Here is an 18,878-nt window from a genome sequence, read left to right as displayed (position 1 = left end):
ATATATATATATATATATATATATATATATAACAAGGAGAGGTCAACGCGAGCCCACAGATATCGGCATGGCCCGCAACAATGAAAACACAAAACACGCACAAGACGGAATGCAACCACAGACACGTGTTTCTGACTTATTAGTCGTCATCAGTATGGTATAGCCAAACAGGAGCAACGCAACCAACCTGTGGCTATAATGTTAGAAGACCCTCAGGATTCGAGAGCAACAACTAACACATCCACGGAGGAAGGTACAGCTACCTGAGGAAAGCAATGCCAAACGTCTAAAACGTTTTTAAAATCAAACAAGGAGAGGTCAACGCGAGCCCACAGATATCGGCATGGCGTGTTGTCTTGTGCGTGTTTTCCGTCTTGTGCGTGTTTTGTATATATATATATATATATATATATATATATATATATATATATATATGTTTTAAACGTCCAGATCTACCCCATCGATGTATCCTGAATCATCGTATCGTGACCTATCTGGGGTTCTAGTGCATCTACTTCCACCAGTAGGGCTTCTTGTAGCTAATCTAAGGACAGGATCATCGTATCTTCTGGAGACTAACGTAAAATCGTGATGTGCATCCACCAATTTTTGAAGTCTGAAATATAAAAGTATCAGCATAATATTAAACTAAGATTTAACCAAGCTGAAAATGCGAGCATTGTCATAACGAAAACTTTGTATATTTACGTATCTTAATTCATAATATTGAAAATTTCTATTATGAAAAGTAGTTTAGAATTAATAATTATGTTTTAATGTGCCATTATATCATTCTAATTTAAATGTTATGAACTATAAAGATAGTTTACTCTTGATCGAAATTCATATTTTTTATATAACTCGTATAAAATTAATAAAATTTTATACAAGGTGTCCCAAAAGTAGTGGAACGGTCGAATATTTCGCTAACTAAACATTGGGTCGAAAAACTGAAAAATATTTGTTCAATCATTTTCAAAAATCTATCCAATGACACCAAACACCAACCTCCACTACACCCCCTGGAGGTGGGGTGGGGGGTAACTTTAAAATCGCAAATCTAAACCCCTAGATGTTCTTGCAGATTTGGATTCGTTACGTAAAAGTAAGCAACTTTTATTCAAGACATTTTTTCGAACTGTGGATAGATGGCGCTATAATTGGGAAAAACGATTTATCCTGATACCATGGGTAAATTATAGAAACGGTCTAATATCTCGAGAAATACACTTCCAAATAAGAAACCAAACAAATTTTTTTAATACTTTTCGAAAACCTATCGAATAACACTAAACATGACCCTCCAACCCACCCCCTGGAGGTGGGGAACTTTAAAATATTAAATAGCAACCCCCACTTTTTATTACAGATTCGGATTTGTCATGAAAAACTAATGGTTGCTATTTAAGATTTTAAAGTTACCCCCCACCCCACCTCCAGGGGGTGGGTTGGAGGGTCATGTTTAGTGTTTATCGATAGGTTTTCGAAAAATATTAAAAACCTGTTTTTTGGTTTCTTATTTGGAAGTGTATTTCTCGAGATATTAGACCGTTTCTATAATTTACCTATGGTATCAGGATAAGTGGTTTTTCCCAATTATAGCGCCATCTATCCACAGTTCGAAAAAATGTCTTGGATAAAAGTTGCTTACTTTTACGTAACGAATCCAAATCTGCAAGAAAAACTAGGGGTTTCCATTTAAGATTTTAAAGTTACCCCCCACCCCACCTCCAGGATGTGTAGTGGGAGTTGGTGTTTGGTGTCATTGGATAGATTTTTGAAAATTATTGAAACACGTATTTTTCAGTTTTTCCATCCGATGTTTAGTTCGCGAAATATTCGACCGTTCCACTACTTTTGGGACACCCTATATATGATGGTTGCATCATAAATCTTAGAACATGAAGAGCTTTTTATGAAGAATAACTTTTATTTGTCAAATTAAAAATAAAAGAGTTATAAATGAAAATGTTCTTGGTATCCATAATTTGAGAAAAATCTTCAAATATTTTTTCCCATTAGAAGGATGTACAGAGACACAATACTGACTAGTGATTTTAGTCAATAATTTTGCCAATTCGACAAAAAAATAATTTCTAAATAGTTAATAATTATTACTAAATAATTAGTAATTTTGCCAATTCCGGCAAAATTCTCAAAAAACAAAAAATTACTTTCTACAATCACTAGCCAGTTGTGTCGAGTTTAGCGAATGACTAGAAATGGAACAGTCCATTTATCATAAAGGGGAGGCCGTATTTATACTGGTATAAACCTTTTTAAAACTGTTAATAAATTATTGCTTTTAAAATATTTATACTCAAATTGTATTTTTGAACATCTTATTTATTTTATATAATAATTAAATTCACTATCAAATGTCATTGATGTTTTATTAATACTTAATTTAAAACTTAGTTTGACATTCACGAAGTGTCAAACTCAAATGTAAATAACCTATGCTTGGCAAATCGAGATTTAAAAAAAAGTAGCCTACTTCCTAATCAACCATTTGAGCTGACGTTTAGTGCGTCTGTAGGAGATAACCGGATTGTGACGTCACATTTTAGACTTTGAGGTCGATTATCTCGAAGACGGTTAGAGATATCGAAATGCCGTTTTCAGATTTGGATTCAGAAGGCAAAACTACATAAGAATCCATCGATGCACCTGCTCTAAGTACTGCAGGAGCAGCAACGCAATAACACACAGACTTTTGCAAATTTATAAACGAAAAGTTTTCGTTGAAAAAATTAGAGAAATAGTAGATAGTTACGATTGAACGACCAAAGATGATAAATAAACCAAGAAATAACAAGCATAGAAAAAACAATTTAACACTAATAAAAGAAGAATATTGAGGTATTGAGGAAAAGTAAAGAAAGAATGAAAACTATAAAGAAAGTTTACGAAACAGGATTTGTATACATTTTATCAACTGCAAGTGCAATTATGCATTTCGACATATTTTTCTATTGTATACTTTTTCCTGACGTCATCCCGAATACAATGCAAAAAGTTTTAAGTCGATAGATGCTATATTTAAAAATCGATTTATTTTTTACTAAATGCGTTGGTCTATTTATACACTTTCCAGAATGCAGTTAAGTATAATACCGTAGCACATTTAACTGAAGAGCTATATATTTACCTGGAAATTAAATCATAATCAGGAATCGGCATGCCGACGTTAAGTATCTTAGCGACCGAATGTTTGAAGTTCTGCAACTGAGCCTCGCGTCTTTGAACGTCCAGCAAATTTTCTTTGACTCTAGTCAAATCGTCCCGAAGATGCTGAATGGAGTGCTCGCTGATGTTCCGTTCTCTTTCCACGGTGTCCCCAGTGGTGCGGACCTGGTCCTTTAGCAAAGTCACTTTCCGGTTGCATTTGTTTCTAAGGGTCTCTGATTCGATCAGGCGTTTCTGAAGGTCCTCGAGTTTTCTACCCTTTTCTAAAGAAATTATCTGAAAAAGATCAAATATTATTAGGCCTGGATCCCGCCTACCAAAAAAAGTTTACTAATAGCAAGCTGAAAATTTGTTAATGACTTGACAAACTTTGATGTATGGGAACACTGGAACAGGGGAAAGTTTTAATTGTGGACCGTTATTTTAATTTTGTGGAACGTGTCATCCTGACAAGTTTATGATTGTGAAAACTAGCAGGTTGTTTAGGTTGTTTTTAAGTTTATTCAATGGCAGACATTATATAAGGCGTGTAGAAGCCAAGGGATACAAGTGCGTTTTTAGTAGTTTTGAGAAAATCAAAGTTTAAAGTTTAACACGTTTCCTAAATTCTACCGTCTGTTTTTTAAAATAGTTGGTCATTAACTGGTCTTGTTAACTTCAAACACTTTTATGTAATACTATAATTATAAACTTACCACTGTCTTCCAACTAAATATTTGTAGTGTACTCTTTATTTTTATAAATACAATTTTATCAATAAAACAAATAATTTTTGTAAAAATAATTAAAAATTGGCATAACAACGCAAAAAGCAGGAAACAACACTAGAATTAAACTTAACTATAATATTTATAGACTATTAATATCTATCATAGACTATTTATATTAATGGTCATCTTCGCTATCGAAACAGTTGTCTAGTTCGTCGGGATCTTCCTAAATATTATCCAGAGTGTCTTGATATGTGATTTGTTTTCCGTCCCATTATTGGTAAGACAAATTTCTGTAGAAGTTGAGCCACTGCATGGTTCATACTCCCGGTAGAGTACCTTTATGTCGAATCTGCCGAAGTGTATCTAGTTAACAAAATCCTGGTCTTTCATCCTAACAACCATAAATTTTGAACTGTCTTAATATCTACCCAGTATTCTGGTACAAACATTTCTCTTTCAGTTTTTCTTTCTTTTTCCAAGTTCACTTGGATCGTGTCAACTCGCATTAACTAAAATATGATGCAATGATTCGCGACATTCTTAAAATCCTATATGACGTCAATATTAATGACGCACTGAAAGAAGGGTTTGGTATGAACTTTAACACACTGTACCACTAATCTAACAAGCATTAACGAGTTGGCTGCCAAACGATATAACTAACACTTGTTTGAAGGCCAAGGGATATAAGCATACTTATATCCAATGGCTGTCAAATGATAAACAAACTATTTCCAAGAGTTAAGTGAAATACCCATATATGTCACTATTGGTTTTAAATTCACTTGAGTCCTTTGGCCACGTTTGGGCGTTTTAATAAGTCCGACACGTAGAAAATGTTAAATGACAGCAAGTATGTTCATGAAAAATATCAGTCTGATTTTTGATTGAGATTTTAATGAAAGGGTAACAAATCAATTGGAAGTTCTGTCCGACAAAATACAGGGGACGTTTTCGTAGGCTGACGTTCGAAACCTGTAATCTGTTCCACAATTAAAACTTCCCCTGTTCCAGTGTTTCCGTACATCAAAGTTTGTCCAACTAGACACCGTTAAGCTATTAACAAATTTTCAGCTTGCTATTTTCCTTTTTTGAAGTTATACTTCTTTAGGCGCGATTGAGATTGAGGGTGAATTTATATTGATCTGCACGCATGCGCACACCGACAGTATGGTATTAGTCGTTATACGGGCTCTGATTGGGTGTTGAAATGATCTGTCAATAATAAATAATTGTTCAATATGAAGGTAAACTAATGTATAATATATTAGTTTTATTATTGTGAGGACAGAAACAAAAAAGTTTATAATTGTAGTGACATTTAAATAGTTTTTAAAAGCAACAGGTACGTAATAATTGTAAATGTATCATAATATGTACCTACCTATTTGAGCCTACCAAAATACATAGTATGTAATACTTTTATTTACATAATTTGATTACCATCAAAATTTCTATCAATGTTCATGTTCACCTAATATATTGTTTTCTTACTCTATGTTTCGTTGTATTTTTTCAATTCTAAATCATTTCAATTCAAAATCAAAATAATTTCATTTAATTCAAAAATGTCAAAAGCTTAATCCGTTTAATTAGTCGATCTTCGCACATAATGACACATTGCCTCCGTGGCGAAGCATTTAAGGCGAATGAACCCCAATATACCAACCGCACTGATAGCTGGTTCGAATTCCAATAAAAACTTTTATTTTTTTATATATTTTATGATTGTAAGTATATTTATTATATAATTTTATTTTCAGAAAATACGTATTTAGTTAAAAAAATTTCCGACAATTAATGTTTTATTCTTTTATTATTTTAATTTTTGGCACTGTTTTAGTAAAAATGTTTGAGAAGTAGTAAGTATAAATTAGTTTAATATTTAAATAAAAAATATATTAATTTCGTTTAAATCATATAATAGAAGTATAACTTCTTACGTGCGTACAAAGTACACACACATTCTTTTTTTTTACGCGGGAGCCAGGCCTATATTTTTTTAGTATGCATCAGATTTCTTTTTTGAAAATATATCTGCAAAATATAATGTATGTATGCCTGCGATATGGTGGTAGTTAGAGAAATTAGAGTAATCTCTGAAAAAGTTAAGAAATATTCATTAATGATATTTAGATAAACAAAGTGTTTAGAATATTAAATAAAATTGAACACCAAAATATTATATTATTTAATAGACGGTATGAGCTCGATGTTTCATTTCAGAAACAGTAAGGGAATCATACGAGCAGTAGTCAGTCATAGAGAAAGTAGTGGAATACATTAAGCTCTAGTTTATCGATGGTCACAGAGTCTTTGACACAGCTGAGCTAAGCAAAATACTACAGGCGCTTAAAGGATGCAGGCTAGATTATAGGTATACAAAATTATTATACAATATATACATACCTATACCTATAGGCAACAGCCACTTAAAAATTGCATACTAATAATAGTAATCGCATATAAATAGAGGGGGCAGTTAGACAAGGCAGCGGCACAGATCCAATGTCACCTAATCTTTTCAATACGGTGCTACAACATGTTTTTAAGAGGAAACAGTAGCAATCAACAGGTAGCCAAAACGCGTTCCAAGATTGCGGCTGTAATTTTGAATATTTTTCGAGATATTTGGCACACGTATTCGTAATATAATAAAGAATGGCGGTACAGAGCCCAATTTGAAAAATATATTAATATGTGGAAATTACTCTGTAATTAAATACAATATTAAAAAAACGAGCCTGTCTCGCCATTAAGAAGAACAAAAAATACACTTTCTTCAAATAAACTTTTTTATCCGATTCCTAGATTTTGTGTCATTTTGGAACTACTAAATTTTTTTATTTCATTAGTAGTTCCAAAATGACACAAAATCTAGGCATCGGATAAAAAAGTTTATTTGAAGGAAATGTATTTTTTTTGTTCTTCTTAATGGCGGTACAGGCTCGTTTTTTTAATATTGTATTTAATTACAGAGTAATTTCCACATATTAATATATTTTTCAAATTGGATTCTGTACCGCCATTCTTTATTATATTACGAATACGTGTGCCAAATATCTCGAAAAAATATTCAAAATTACAGCCACAATCTTGGAACGCGTTTTGGCTACCTGTTGATCGCTACTGTATCACCTTAAGAATTTGGATTGGCTGATAAAGGGAATAAAAAGAGATGGAGAGTATCTACACAACTTACTTTCGCCGATGATATAGTCATAACAGCTGAGGATCTAGAAATGGTAAGAGAGATGGTAACTCGTTGTGGTTACAGAAATTGTAGGTTTAAAATGGAGAATAAAATGGAGATAGCATTACACCGAGCTAGAAAAACAGATTGACGATGGAAAAAGAGGTTAATGAAACGGAGATTGGAGATCAAGGGAAGACAAAAGAGTCGACACGATAGACTGAGGCTAGAAGAGGCCTAATTTCCAATTTCAGCAGTGAATTTTTGAAGCTGTATGATGAGTCAGTTTTATTTTGATCAAGCAAAAATATCGGAACCAATAAAATAGGCTAATTTGCGTTCCGTCGATTAAGAAAAGTCTTTTGACATTAAAAGTGATTAAACATTGTCAAGTATAACAAATGACAGATTGAAGAAAATTTTTCACGAATAAGACTTCGTTCAAAAAAAAATGTCTATGAAAATTTTATATTATATAATTATATAATATATTATATAATAGTTATATTATAGAATGAATATGGTATGGATATGTAAGGAAGATAAGGCACTAATATTTTTAAGAACAAATGTTATTAAGAACAGTAAGAATATAATTTTAACAATCTTCGTCAACGTACTTTATAATCTGCAGCTTCGGCCAGCTGTGCATTGAGATCCCTAATCTGACTTTTGGCTTCGGCAAGTTGTAGCTGAAGCCGATCCACTTGCTTGACCAGCTTCTTTACTCGTAGGTTAGCTTCATCGCGCTCGTTTTGGATCACGCATTTAGTTCTCGTATTGTCTTCTTGCAGCGACAATTTTCTTCGTAGTAGATCTAAGTGAAGTTCTTTCCGTTGTAGTTGCTCTCGAAGATTTCTCACTCTACGTTGAAGTTGGTAGATCAGGGTAGTCTGTGAATAGAAGTAAGGAGATAACTGATGTTTGAGAAAAATAGTGCTGACTGAATATATTTGTTCAGAACTATGAGGAATTTGTTCTTGGAAAAAATATATCAAAAAATAATATGTTCAGCTGTTTGTAGTTTAAAAGCAAATTTTGTGCTATAATAATGGTTGGTGGTTTAAAATGATTTGTTTTTATTTGTGCTATGTATACAACTACAGTACAGACATAGGCGTAACCAGGGGGTTTTGGGGGTTATAACCCCCCTCCCATTGGGATCTAATTTGAGCTCTATACGCTTAACACCATTATGTGTTGTTGACAAATCAAACCCTTTTAAAGTTGTAACCAACCCCCCTTAGGATCATCCTGGTTACGCCGTTGAGTACAGAAGATGAAAAGTTTAATTAAATATGTAATGACATAAAATATGGTATATAAATCAGTGATAACATTATGCAATAAACTAATAAAACCCACAAAGCTTTTCGAAATAATTATATACCTCTTAAAATAAGGTATCTTAGATACAAAGGTAATACAAAATAAGTAGATTAAAAGGTTTAAATTAACAAGTACTCTAGATGAATGATTATTAACGATTATTAAATGATTAGATGTGATCCACTAAACTCAAAAAAATTTAAGATTGTTTTTGAGAGGAGATGTTGGAAAGAACTTTGCGAAAATATTGAAAAGGGTATCTGGGGACACGGTTCTTAGACACTACGTCTCAAACTCAATGTAAAATTCTGAACTGTTGAATTCCAGCTTCCCTAATAATTATTTTACATCAAAAGACATTATTTAGAAACTATTTGAAGAGGATTAAAATCTGTATTGGAAATAACTGTTAAAATTGGTCTACGTAATTAAACATATTCCAAAATTTTTTAAAAATGTAATACATGTTAGTTTTCAGCCCAAACTTAGGCCACACACAATGCAATATTGTTCACATTTTTGAACTGTCAATATTTTTATTTTATCATCTATTGTTTAAAAACAATACAGTTGATAAGATACCCTCAGTTGCGGAGAAAGGATTAATAATAAAGAATTTTTTATTCAGTCAATGGTGTGAGCACTGTCAGCATAGTAACGTGTGCCCTTACTTTTACACGCATACCTATTGTGGCAAATGTATCATATTTTTCAAAATTTTGGAATGCATTTAAATCGTAGAACAATTTTTACTTTTGATTTTAATACAGATTTTAATTCTCTACAAGTATTCTCTCACGACTTTTGATGTAGAATAATTAGGGAAGCAGGAATTCAACAATTCAGAATTTTACATTGAGTTTCCTATGGCCGTTTTTACGATTCACCACCCGGTATAAGATAAAATGTGTACTGTTTGTCTTATTATTTCATAATAACACAAATAATACACATATTTACATAATAACACACATTCAATGATCGAAAATAATTTAAAAATATGGGAATGTAAACTCTTGTGACGTAAAGTCAAAAATATAAGTCTCCCCACCACCGTCGGACAAGACAACCGTAATAAAGTCTAATAACCGTGATCTGGGGAGACGCCTACCGAATAATTGGCGTAATTGGATAGTCGGAATAGTTTCCACAGAGAAAAATAGTAATCTTTACGCCACACTAGGTGGAGATACCTGTACCTGAATTCACGAGGGAAAAAAGAAGGAAGCTGGCAAAACATTCAAATTAAAAAAGTGCCTGGAACTAATAGAATAGATAGAATAAAAGTTATCAGTAAGGAGACAGGTGTACAGCATATTATGAACAACCCTCAAGGAAGGTAGGAGTTCTCAGGAGATCTGAAATAAATGAGAATTCTCATACTTAAGGTCGCGCCATATTATCATGCACGTAGTGTTTCCAGCACGTAGCGTAGTCTCCGAAAAACCTGATTTTACTAAGATATGTCTGATACGATACGTTCCAGACACTGCGAATTGTTCATATTTAAACCTATTTAATCGTATTTTTCGGAAACTAAACGCTACGTACTGGAATCGCTACCTGCATGATAATATGCTGCTACTTTTATTCCGAAACCGGGAAAGGAATTGTAGGAGCGTGGCATGCACAGACCTATACGCTCTTAAATACTATTGGCAAGGTCTTTGAGATTCTTGTGAAGACAATACCTACTGGAGAGGGAAATCATGGAAAACGGCGTCATAGCCGACCGCTAGTATGGGTTGCGGAAAGAAAAATCTGTGGTAGACATCATAAGCAGGATCAAGAGGGAGGGATCATATTATGTAGTAGAAGATGGATGGTGACTTTCTTCATCGATACAAGAAATGTATTTCATCGTACTAGCTGGGAAATTATCGTCAGATAACTGGGCAACTTAGGGATATTCCCCTTTGACGGAACTTGCTTAGGATCTACTTCACAGATAGACGCATCAACATTACGAGAAGTAACTCTATGAGAACCAGGGCGGCAGTAACGCAGGGCTGCATCCTAGGGCTATTAATTGCTTTGGAATATTCTTACAACAAGACTTTGAAGACTGACTTGGACACTCTTGTACAGGCAATAGCATGTATAGAGGATACCTCTTGGTGCTAGTGAAGCACAACGAAGACTGATCGATCATGCATTATCAAATTTACCCTGAACAAAGTAGAGATGTGTATAGGAAATAGAGACCTCATTCAAGCGGCTGAAAAGTCTGAAGGTATGATCATTACAGATTCGAGGGGCAAAGGGCACTTATTTTATTTCCTGGAGGGAAAAAAATATTACCTGCCAAAAAATAAAGTACTTGAAAATAGTTCTAGAAACGACTTGAACTATTAATAAGTAGATGAGTTACATGGTTCGCAAGGCAGAGAAGAGAGCTTTGGTGTTGTCAAAGATTATCAATCTTCTTCTTCTTCTTCTTCTTCTTCTTCTTTTTTGTATAGACATGATTCTGTCTGTTTCCTCAATGTGCCTCTAGTAAGTTTTCGTTCCATCGTTTTCGTGGTATTCCCACTGATCGTCTTCCTATTGAAGAACCGTCTCTCGCTGTCCTGACTATTCTATTTGTTGCCATTCGGCTTATGTGGTCATTCCATTCAATTCTTCTGTCTTCTTTCTTACCCAGTTATTAATGTTACACACCTTGCATCTCCGTCGTATATCTGTACTTCTAGCTCTGTCCCATAGAGTTTTACCATCGATTTTTCGAAGGGTTTTCCTCTCCGTTGCTTCGAGCAATATTTTTGTCCTCTCTGTCCTCGGGTCGTGTTTCTGCCGCGTATGTCATTATTGGTCTGATGACTGTTTTGTAAATTTTGCCTTTCATTTCTTTTCCGATATTTTTATTTCTCCACATTGTGTCATTCAGGAAACCTGAGGCTCTGTTTGCTCTATTCAATTGATATTCCACTTCTGTTTCGAGCCTTCCGTAGCTGGATAGTGTGATGCCTAGGTATTTAAACTTGTTCTATTATCTGACCTTCCAGCTCCAATTTACATCTTATTGGATCTGCTGTTATAACCATGCATTTTTTCTTTTGGGAGGAAATTAACATGTAAAATTTTCTGGCGATTATGTTGAATTGGTGCAGCATACGTTGCATATTATCTTCACTTTGAGAGATTAGTATTGCATTGTCCGCATAGCAGATTATTTTAGGTTGTTTTTATCCTATTTGGTATCCTTTTTTAGTTCTTACTTTTTTTATTATTTCGTCCATGATCAGGTTGAACAATAATGGACTCAAGGAATCCCCCTGTCTTATCCCATTGCCGGCTTCAACTGGGTCAGCTAATTCATCGTCCACTTTTAATTTTATTGTGTTGTTCTGGTAGATGTTTTCGATCGTTTTAATTATTCCTAGAGGTACCTCTCTCGAGTATAACAAATGGATAACGTCCTTTAATGTGACCCTGTCAAATGCTTTTTTAAGGTCCACGAAACATAAATATGCTGGTTTGTTGTATTCCAACGATTTCTCTTGAACTTGCCTCATTATAAATATAGCGTCAGTGCATGACCTTCCCGACCTAAAACCTTGTTGTTCTTCTGCTAATGTTATAATTTCATTCAATTTGTTTGTTATCACTTTGGTTGTTAATTTTAATGTTGTGTTTAATAAGTTAATTACTCTGTAATTCTCCGGGTCCGATTATCAATCAAGATTATCAAAACATGTCAATAATTATTCTTCCTTCTCCATTTTATTTGAATTGCCTATTTAAACTTTATCTACCTATATCGATGTTTAGATTTTCGATTCATCTTTCCCGGGGTCAGCCTTACTTCACAAGAAGAAGGGATGCTTATTTGACATCCTAGCAATGTGTCCAGCCGATCTTAGTCCCGATGGAATAATGATAATTTATTGAATATCTTAAAATTGAAAAGCCGGTGGAAAGGTAAAAAACGAAGGAAATAATAAAAATATACCTACGAGGTAATAACAGTGTTAGAAAACTTTGAAAGTAGGTAACAGTATCTTGAATTAATTAATACAAGTTGAATGTAATATCTTATTTATTTGGTTTTGCATCTACTTGTTGAAAATAAAAGAGAATTGTGATGGATGAAGTTATGAAGCTATGACAAGTTATTTAAGAAAAACAAAACTAACAGTGCTATTTATTACCTTTTTTCGTGGCCAATACCAATCACATAATGCCTAAAAATTATTTAAAATCAATTGTTTGCAAAAGTTTTTACTATTTGAATAAGTTCTAACGTTTATTAACTCTTCTTTATTTATAAAACGAAGGGAAATAAACAAACTTAAATCTATTTTTGGAAAATTCGTCGATATTTACTGTGACATAAAGCATGCCAGGTTTAAGAAAATACGGCGTAAATTTTTCAAAAATTTTGGCTGGGTATTAATTTTTACTTAATATATTTATTTGTTTTTAGATAAATATTACTCAACTTGCTTGAAATAGGAAATATTCCGAGAAATATCTATAAAAATGGTTTATTTTCTATTTAAAATTACCTTATCATTATAATAGGGCCAACAGTATTTATAATAATCCTAAAACATATTTTTTATTAATATTCATTCTGAAATTGTAGTATATTGTAATTATTATTTAACCAAAATATGTAGATTTTAGAGAACATGTTTTGATGCAACAATATAACAAAATCTTGTTATATTTTTTTGAGTACCACACAATTTATTGTATATAACATGGTATTTATAATATATTTTGATTTTTAATTTACCTTATCATATTGCCATATGTATTTGTAGTAGTAATCCTAGAAAACATATTTTATGAATAAGTGCCTACCTCAATTTACAAAAATTAATAATTAGAAGTTAAAATTTAAAAATGAGTTTCTCTATGGTATGTTATTATGCTATATGATGATACGATATGCCTATACGATCGAGCGGCGCCTGAAATGATTCAATGGGGTTTAGGTAGGGACCAAGTAGTGGTCGTATCATAACTATCAATTTTGGATTACTATGAAATTGACAGGAAAGCACATGATATGTGGTGTTCTAGTGCATTGACACAAAATCATCACCAACGTCTTATATTGTGACATGTAAGTGTGGCACATTGGTAACAGCGTCAGTTTACAAAGCCTAAGTAGCAGTAGCAACCGATTTAGTTGCTACCTAAGGTCTATTTACAGTTATAGTATTAACATATGGGTAAAGACCCATGTATTTATTGGCTTTAAGCGTGTACACTTTTTAGTTGCACTGAAAATGGGATTTTTATTCAGAAAATGTTTTGTGATATAGCCCGAAAAGGTTTTTTTTTTAATAAATATACCTTTTGGTGCAAATATTTATTTTTATCTATGTATGGCATAGGCAGGCATTATTCATATCTAGGTCAAAATGAGAGAACACAGACTGATGACCGATGCTTTAGATGATATATGAGATTGAGTAACATATAATAATAATACTACAGATGATTGAAAAAGTTATTGATAAAGTAATCGTTTGATACATTTTGTTTAAATTATTACCTTATCATATGGCCAGTAATATTTATAATCGTCCTAAAAAATAATACATAATTTTCTATTATATTACATTAATTTTTTTATTACCTTATCGTAGGGAATAAGTGATTTACTCTCGTCCTAAAAAATACGCCGCGTCAATTTCAATAATTGAAGATATATTTTCTTAATAAGACATACACTTACTGTCATTGTAACCAACAACTGAGTCAAATAAGAAAACTCTGCAAAAAATACTAATTTGGTAATCTATAGTTCTAATTCTACTGTTCTTCAAAAATATCTATTTTGTTTTTAGTTTTTCTTGTATTTCGGTTTTCTTAGTAAGAAGCAAAATTTCAAACGAAATCCTAGAATATAATATATCTCTTGTATTTATTTTGTAATTATAAACCGTATTGTTTTATGCACGATGTTAGACAAGGCTTTTATAAGTAAGTTCTCACAGTGTTTTGTAAAGGGTCAGAGGTTTCAAATTAGGATAATACGGAGCAGCGGTAATGGTCCATGGTACGTAAAAAAAGATAGATCCACCTAAATCTGAAGATATAGACAGTGGAATTAACGATTGCCAAATTTTCCAGCAGGCATTAACATTGTCTACTTGAACATGGAAATATTGAGGTCATCGAATTCCTAGACATCAGATATATAGAAAAAAAGTCTCAAGTGGACAAAGCCCTTCGTGTAAATTAAGTCATAATAGATAGAGTAAAAGCAGATACAAAGAGGTACTGACCACCATAAAATCACGAAATCTACCATACTTCGGACACATTACAGTCGGAAAAATGAAAGAATACCCATGAACAATCACATCAATCACTTATTTTGTATTTGCTATCTTTTTCTATAACAAACGTTTGTTATTTATAGAAAAAGACAGCAAATACAAAATAAGAGATTGATGTGATCGTTCATGGGTATTCTTTCATTTTTCCGACTGTATGCGAAATGAATCCAGATATACTCTCCTACAAGCCATCCTGCAAGGAAAAATATTGTTTGAAAAGAGGGATTCAGGAAAAAGAAGAACATCCTGGTTGAAGAACCTCAACCTATTGCCATGATGATTGCCAACGTTCGTCACGGATAAACACATCAAAAAGAAGAAAAGCAGATATAGTATAGTTTCGTCAGTTATTTCGTCAAATTGTTAATCTTATCTACGTATCTTATTGTTAATAATTGTGTAGTATGCTCCTGATGAAGTTTAAAAACGTAACGTAAGATAAGTGTCGTAACTATTTAATTCGAGTATTACCATTCCTCTTAACGTGTTTTATGGATCGACGATTTGTTTCTTTCCAGCTTAGGTCTCAAGTTCTTCCTGATGATAGAGAAACCATGAAATACATATCGTCGTCGACATAACAAAACCGCGTAACTCCAATTTTTACTTAAAATGAGATTTTACTGCCATCCATTAGCCAATCGCCTATTCTAGCCATCCAACAAATAATACGTCATTTAAATGTAGATTTCTAATTTTAAAATGTATGCTAGAAAAGCAGGTATCTCCCCTTGTCAAAAAATTATGTTAGTAAAACACGCAACTCCCGAGCATTTTCTGTTGTCAGTTAAGTGATTACTGCCGTTGATTTGATTTGTTTTTTTGGAGTGAATAGAGGTTTTTAAGTTCTAATTTCACATCTGTAAGGAAGTAAGATAAATTAAGTTGATTTGAGTAATAGGTCTGAATCCCGCGTATGAAAAAATAGTTGATTAATAGCAAGCTGAAAATTTGTTAATAGCTTAAGGGTGTCTAGTCGGATAAACTTTGATAAATGGGAACACTGGAACAGGGGCAGTTTTAATTGTGGAACAGGTTAAGGATTTGGAACGGTCAGACCACGAAAACGGCACATTTATTTTGTCCGACAGAATAGACTTAAACTCTCTGAACAGATATTAAACTCCCATGCAAAAATCAGACTGCTATTTATCACCTGTCATAATTCCTGTCATTTGACATATTCCACATGTTCCACTCATTAAAACGCCCATTTGGTGATAAATAGCAGTCTGATTTTTGCATGAGAGTTTAATCTCTGTTCGGAGAGTTTAAGTCTGTTCTGTCGGACAAAATACATGTGCCGTTTTCGTGGTCTGAACGTTCCAAATTTTCAACCTGTTCCACAATTAAAACTTCCCCTGTTCCAGTGTTCCCATATATCAAAGTTTGTCCGACTAGACACCCTTAAGCTATTAACAAATTTTCAGCTTGCTATTAATCAACTTTTTTTTCATACGCGGGATCCAGACCTATCATAAATGTTTTAGTACGGTTTAAAAATAAAGGGATTTTTGTTGCTTTAAACTATCGCTGAGTTACATGGTTTTTTCATATTTATTTTATAAACCCATGTTGGAGTTCTTCTAATGTTACTGTTTTTAGGATCTCCTGAAAAATTAAGGAAAATGGAGTTACCAGTTTTTCTTGTGTTGACGACGATATAGAGAATCGTGAAACTCGAATTGAAATGAAGTATCACACTATCTTTGATTGATTTCATCTTATAGGTGGCTGTAAATTTCAGACAATTTCAGACAATGTGTAACAATCGTGCATAAAATTTAGTATGTATCACGAGTGTGCTAAAAATTTATAGCAGTTGAAATAAAGTTTGTTTGCTATAAATACATATATCACACCCTTGATAACTTTTCTTCACAGTTATTAAGTATATCTTACCTTGTCTACTAATTTTTCACTCTCTAGTCTAGCCAGTTGTTCAGCTCTCATTAATATCGTCTCGGTGTGAAGATCGATTCCCAGATCTTGGGAAATCTCATCCATGTTCAATGCTCTTGCAAGACGTTCAAGAAAATTGACAAACTGAAACGATTATTATTATTCAGATAGTTTTACTAGAATATTATGTTCAAAATAAGAGAGTTTAAAGGAACTACAATATGATCTATCCCCGTAGAAAAAGTTATGGGGCAAAAAAAAATTGCTTTCTTCCTGTTTTTTGAAGTTATACTTCTTTAGGCGCGATTGAGATTGAGGGTGAATTTATATTGATCTGCGCGCATGCGCACACCGACAGTATAGTATTATAGTTGATTTTTTAACCAAGAGGAGTAAACTAAAAAGACAGATTCACACCCAAGAAAGTTACTAGAAAAGTCACTAAATTCATCTTCTTTTTTCGTTGATCATATCAGCTTTCGATGATAATCCATACATATTATATATTACTAACACATCGCTAAAGTGTTCTAAAAACAACTGTTTGTCTATAAAAGTAGACTAAAAATCTAAAAATTAAAGGAATAATGCAGAAAACACAAAAAATCGCCGATATACTTAATTAACCTATAAAATGACAGAGGTGCCAAAATTTGATAAATGTCATTAGTGTCAAAATTTAATAACAATGGAGTAAACTTGCCTGCGGTTGGACCAATTAGAAACAAGCATTACGGCGCGGTAAATTTGAATCACTCCTCTTGGTTAAAAAACAAACAATAGTCGTTATACGGGCTCTGATTGGTTGTTGAAATGATCTGTCAACAATAAATAATTGTTCAATATGAAGGTAAACAAATGTATAATATATTAGTTTTATTGTTGTGAGGACAGAAACAAAAAAGTTTATAATCGTAGTGACATTTAAATAGTTTTTAAAAGCAACAGGTACGTAATAATTGTAAATGTATCATAGGTACCTACCTATTTGAACCTACCAAAATACATAGTATGTAATACTTTTATTTACATAATTTGATTACCATCAAAATTTCTACCAATGTTCATCTAGTATATTGTTTTGTTACTATATGTTTTGTTGTATTTTTTCAATTATAAATCATTTCAATTCAAAATCAAAATAATTTAAGTCAAAAATGTCAAAAGCTTAATGCGTTTAGTTAGTCGATCTTCGCACATAATGACACATTGCCTCCGTGGCGAAGCGTTTAAGTTAAGGTGAATGAACCCCAATATACCAACCGCGCTGATAGCTGGTTCGAATCCCAATAAAAACTTTTATTTTTTTATTTTTTTTTATACATTTTATGATTGTAAGTATATTTATTATATAATTTTATTTTCAGAAAATACGTATTTAGTTAAAAAAATTTCCGACAATTAATGTTCAAAAATCATTTGTGGCATTTTTAATGTGTTTGTGTGTGTTTTATTCTTTTATTATTTTAATTTTTGGCACTGTTTTAATAAAAAGGTTTGAGAAGTAGTAAGTATAAATTAGTTTAATATTTAAATAAAATATAAATAAAAAGTATATTAATTTCGTTTAAATCATATAATAGAAGTATAACTTCTTACGTGCGTACAAAGTACATACACATTCTTTTTTTTTGTAAATGTCTTCCGTGTTTTTTAATATATTTTTGTAAAAAAGAATATTTTTGATTTTATAAGGTAATATTTCGAGAGTAAATTTAATCTGGAACAATTTTTCTGTAGACATGTTTGTACCAAAATTTCATAGAACTGACCCTAATTCACCCTGTGCCTAGGGCTAGTCCCCTTTCTAGTAGTTCACCCCTTTCTCAAAAACGCACATATTTAGAGGTCCATTGACCATATGAAACAATAAAACCCCGTTAACGTTGTAGTTCCTTTCTCAAGTACATAATCAATAGCCTAATAGTTTTCATACTAAAACCATAATTTAAGTGAAAAGTAATTTAATTTAAAAAAAATTTATAGACCCTGTATAAATAATTATCTAAATGTTAGTTAATTATTAAATAGAGAATTGAATAACATTTCAAATGAGCTGGCACACGACCCCTATTCTCATTTAAAAAAATAGTCTATTACGTCATCACTCCCAGATGGATGACGTCACTAATATGATATATATGTCAAAAAATCATAATTTGAAAATCAAATAACTTTTGTATTTTACATTTTTGTCTAATTCTGTAAATAAAGCAGGTTACAGGGCGGTCAAAATATAGTGAATAACCCTGT

The 18,878-nt window shown here is 32.5% G+C and overlaps 1 protein-coding gene across 1 annotated transcript in view; it reads right to left on the bottom strand.

The window, feature by feature from the left end:
- Positions 1-343: 343 nt before the first annotated feature.
- The window catches only part of LOC126878608 (coiled-coil domain-containing protein 170), a 107,988-nt gene continuing 89,453 nt past the window's right edge, over positions 344-18,878 (bottom strand). Inside the window, exons 7-16 of the mRNA XM_050641427.1 lie at positions 16,626-16,769; positions 14,117-14,179; positions 14,018-14,050; positions 13,934-13,966; positions 13,166-13,201; positions 12,933-12,971; positions 12,576-12,608; positions 7,716-7,988; positions 3,152-3,465; positions 344-616 (exon numbers count right to left, since the gene is read on the bottom strand). Of these exons, the coding sequence (XP_050497384.1) occupies positions 439-616; positions 3,152-3,465; positions 7,716-7,988; positions 12,576-12,608; positions 12,933-12,971; positions 13,166-13,201; positions 13,934-13,966; positions 14,018-14,050; positions 14,117-14,179; positions 16,626-16,769 (1,146 nt within the window). The 3' untranslated portion in view covers positions 344-438. The remainder of the gene's footprint in view (positions 617-3,151; positions 3,466-7,715; positions 7,989-12,575; positions 12,609-12,932; positions 12,972-13,165; positions 13,202-13,933; positions 13,967-14,017; positions 14,051-14,116; positions 14,180-16,625; positions 16,770-18,878) is intronic.

This window comes from Diabrotica virgifera, chromosome 1 (assembly GCF_917563875.1).
Source record: "Diabrotica virgifera virgifera chromosome 1, PGI_DIABVI_V3a".
Lineage (NCBI taxonomy): Eukaryota > Metazoa > Arthropoda > Insecta > Coleoptera > Chrysomelidae > Diabrotica > Diabrotica virgifera.
This window is presented reverse-complemented; position numbering and strand designations above follow the sequence as displayed.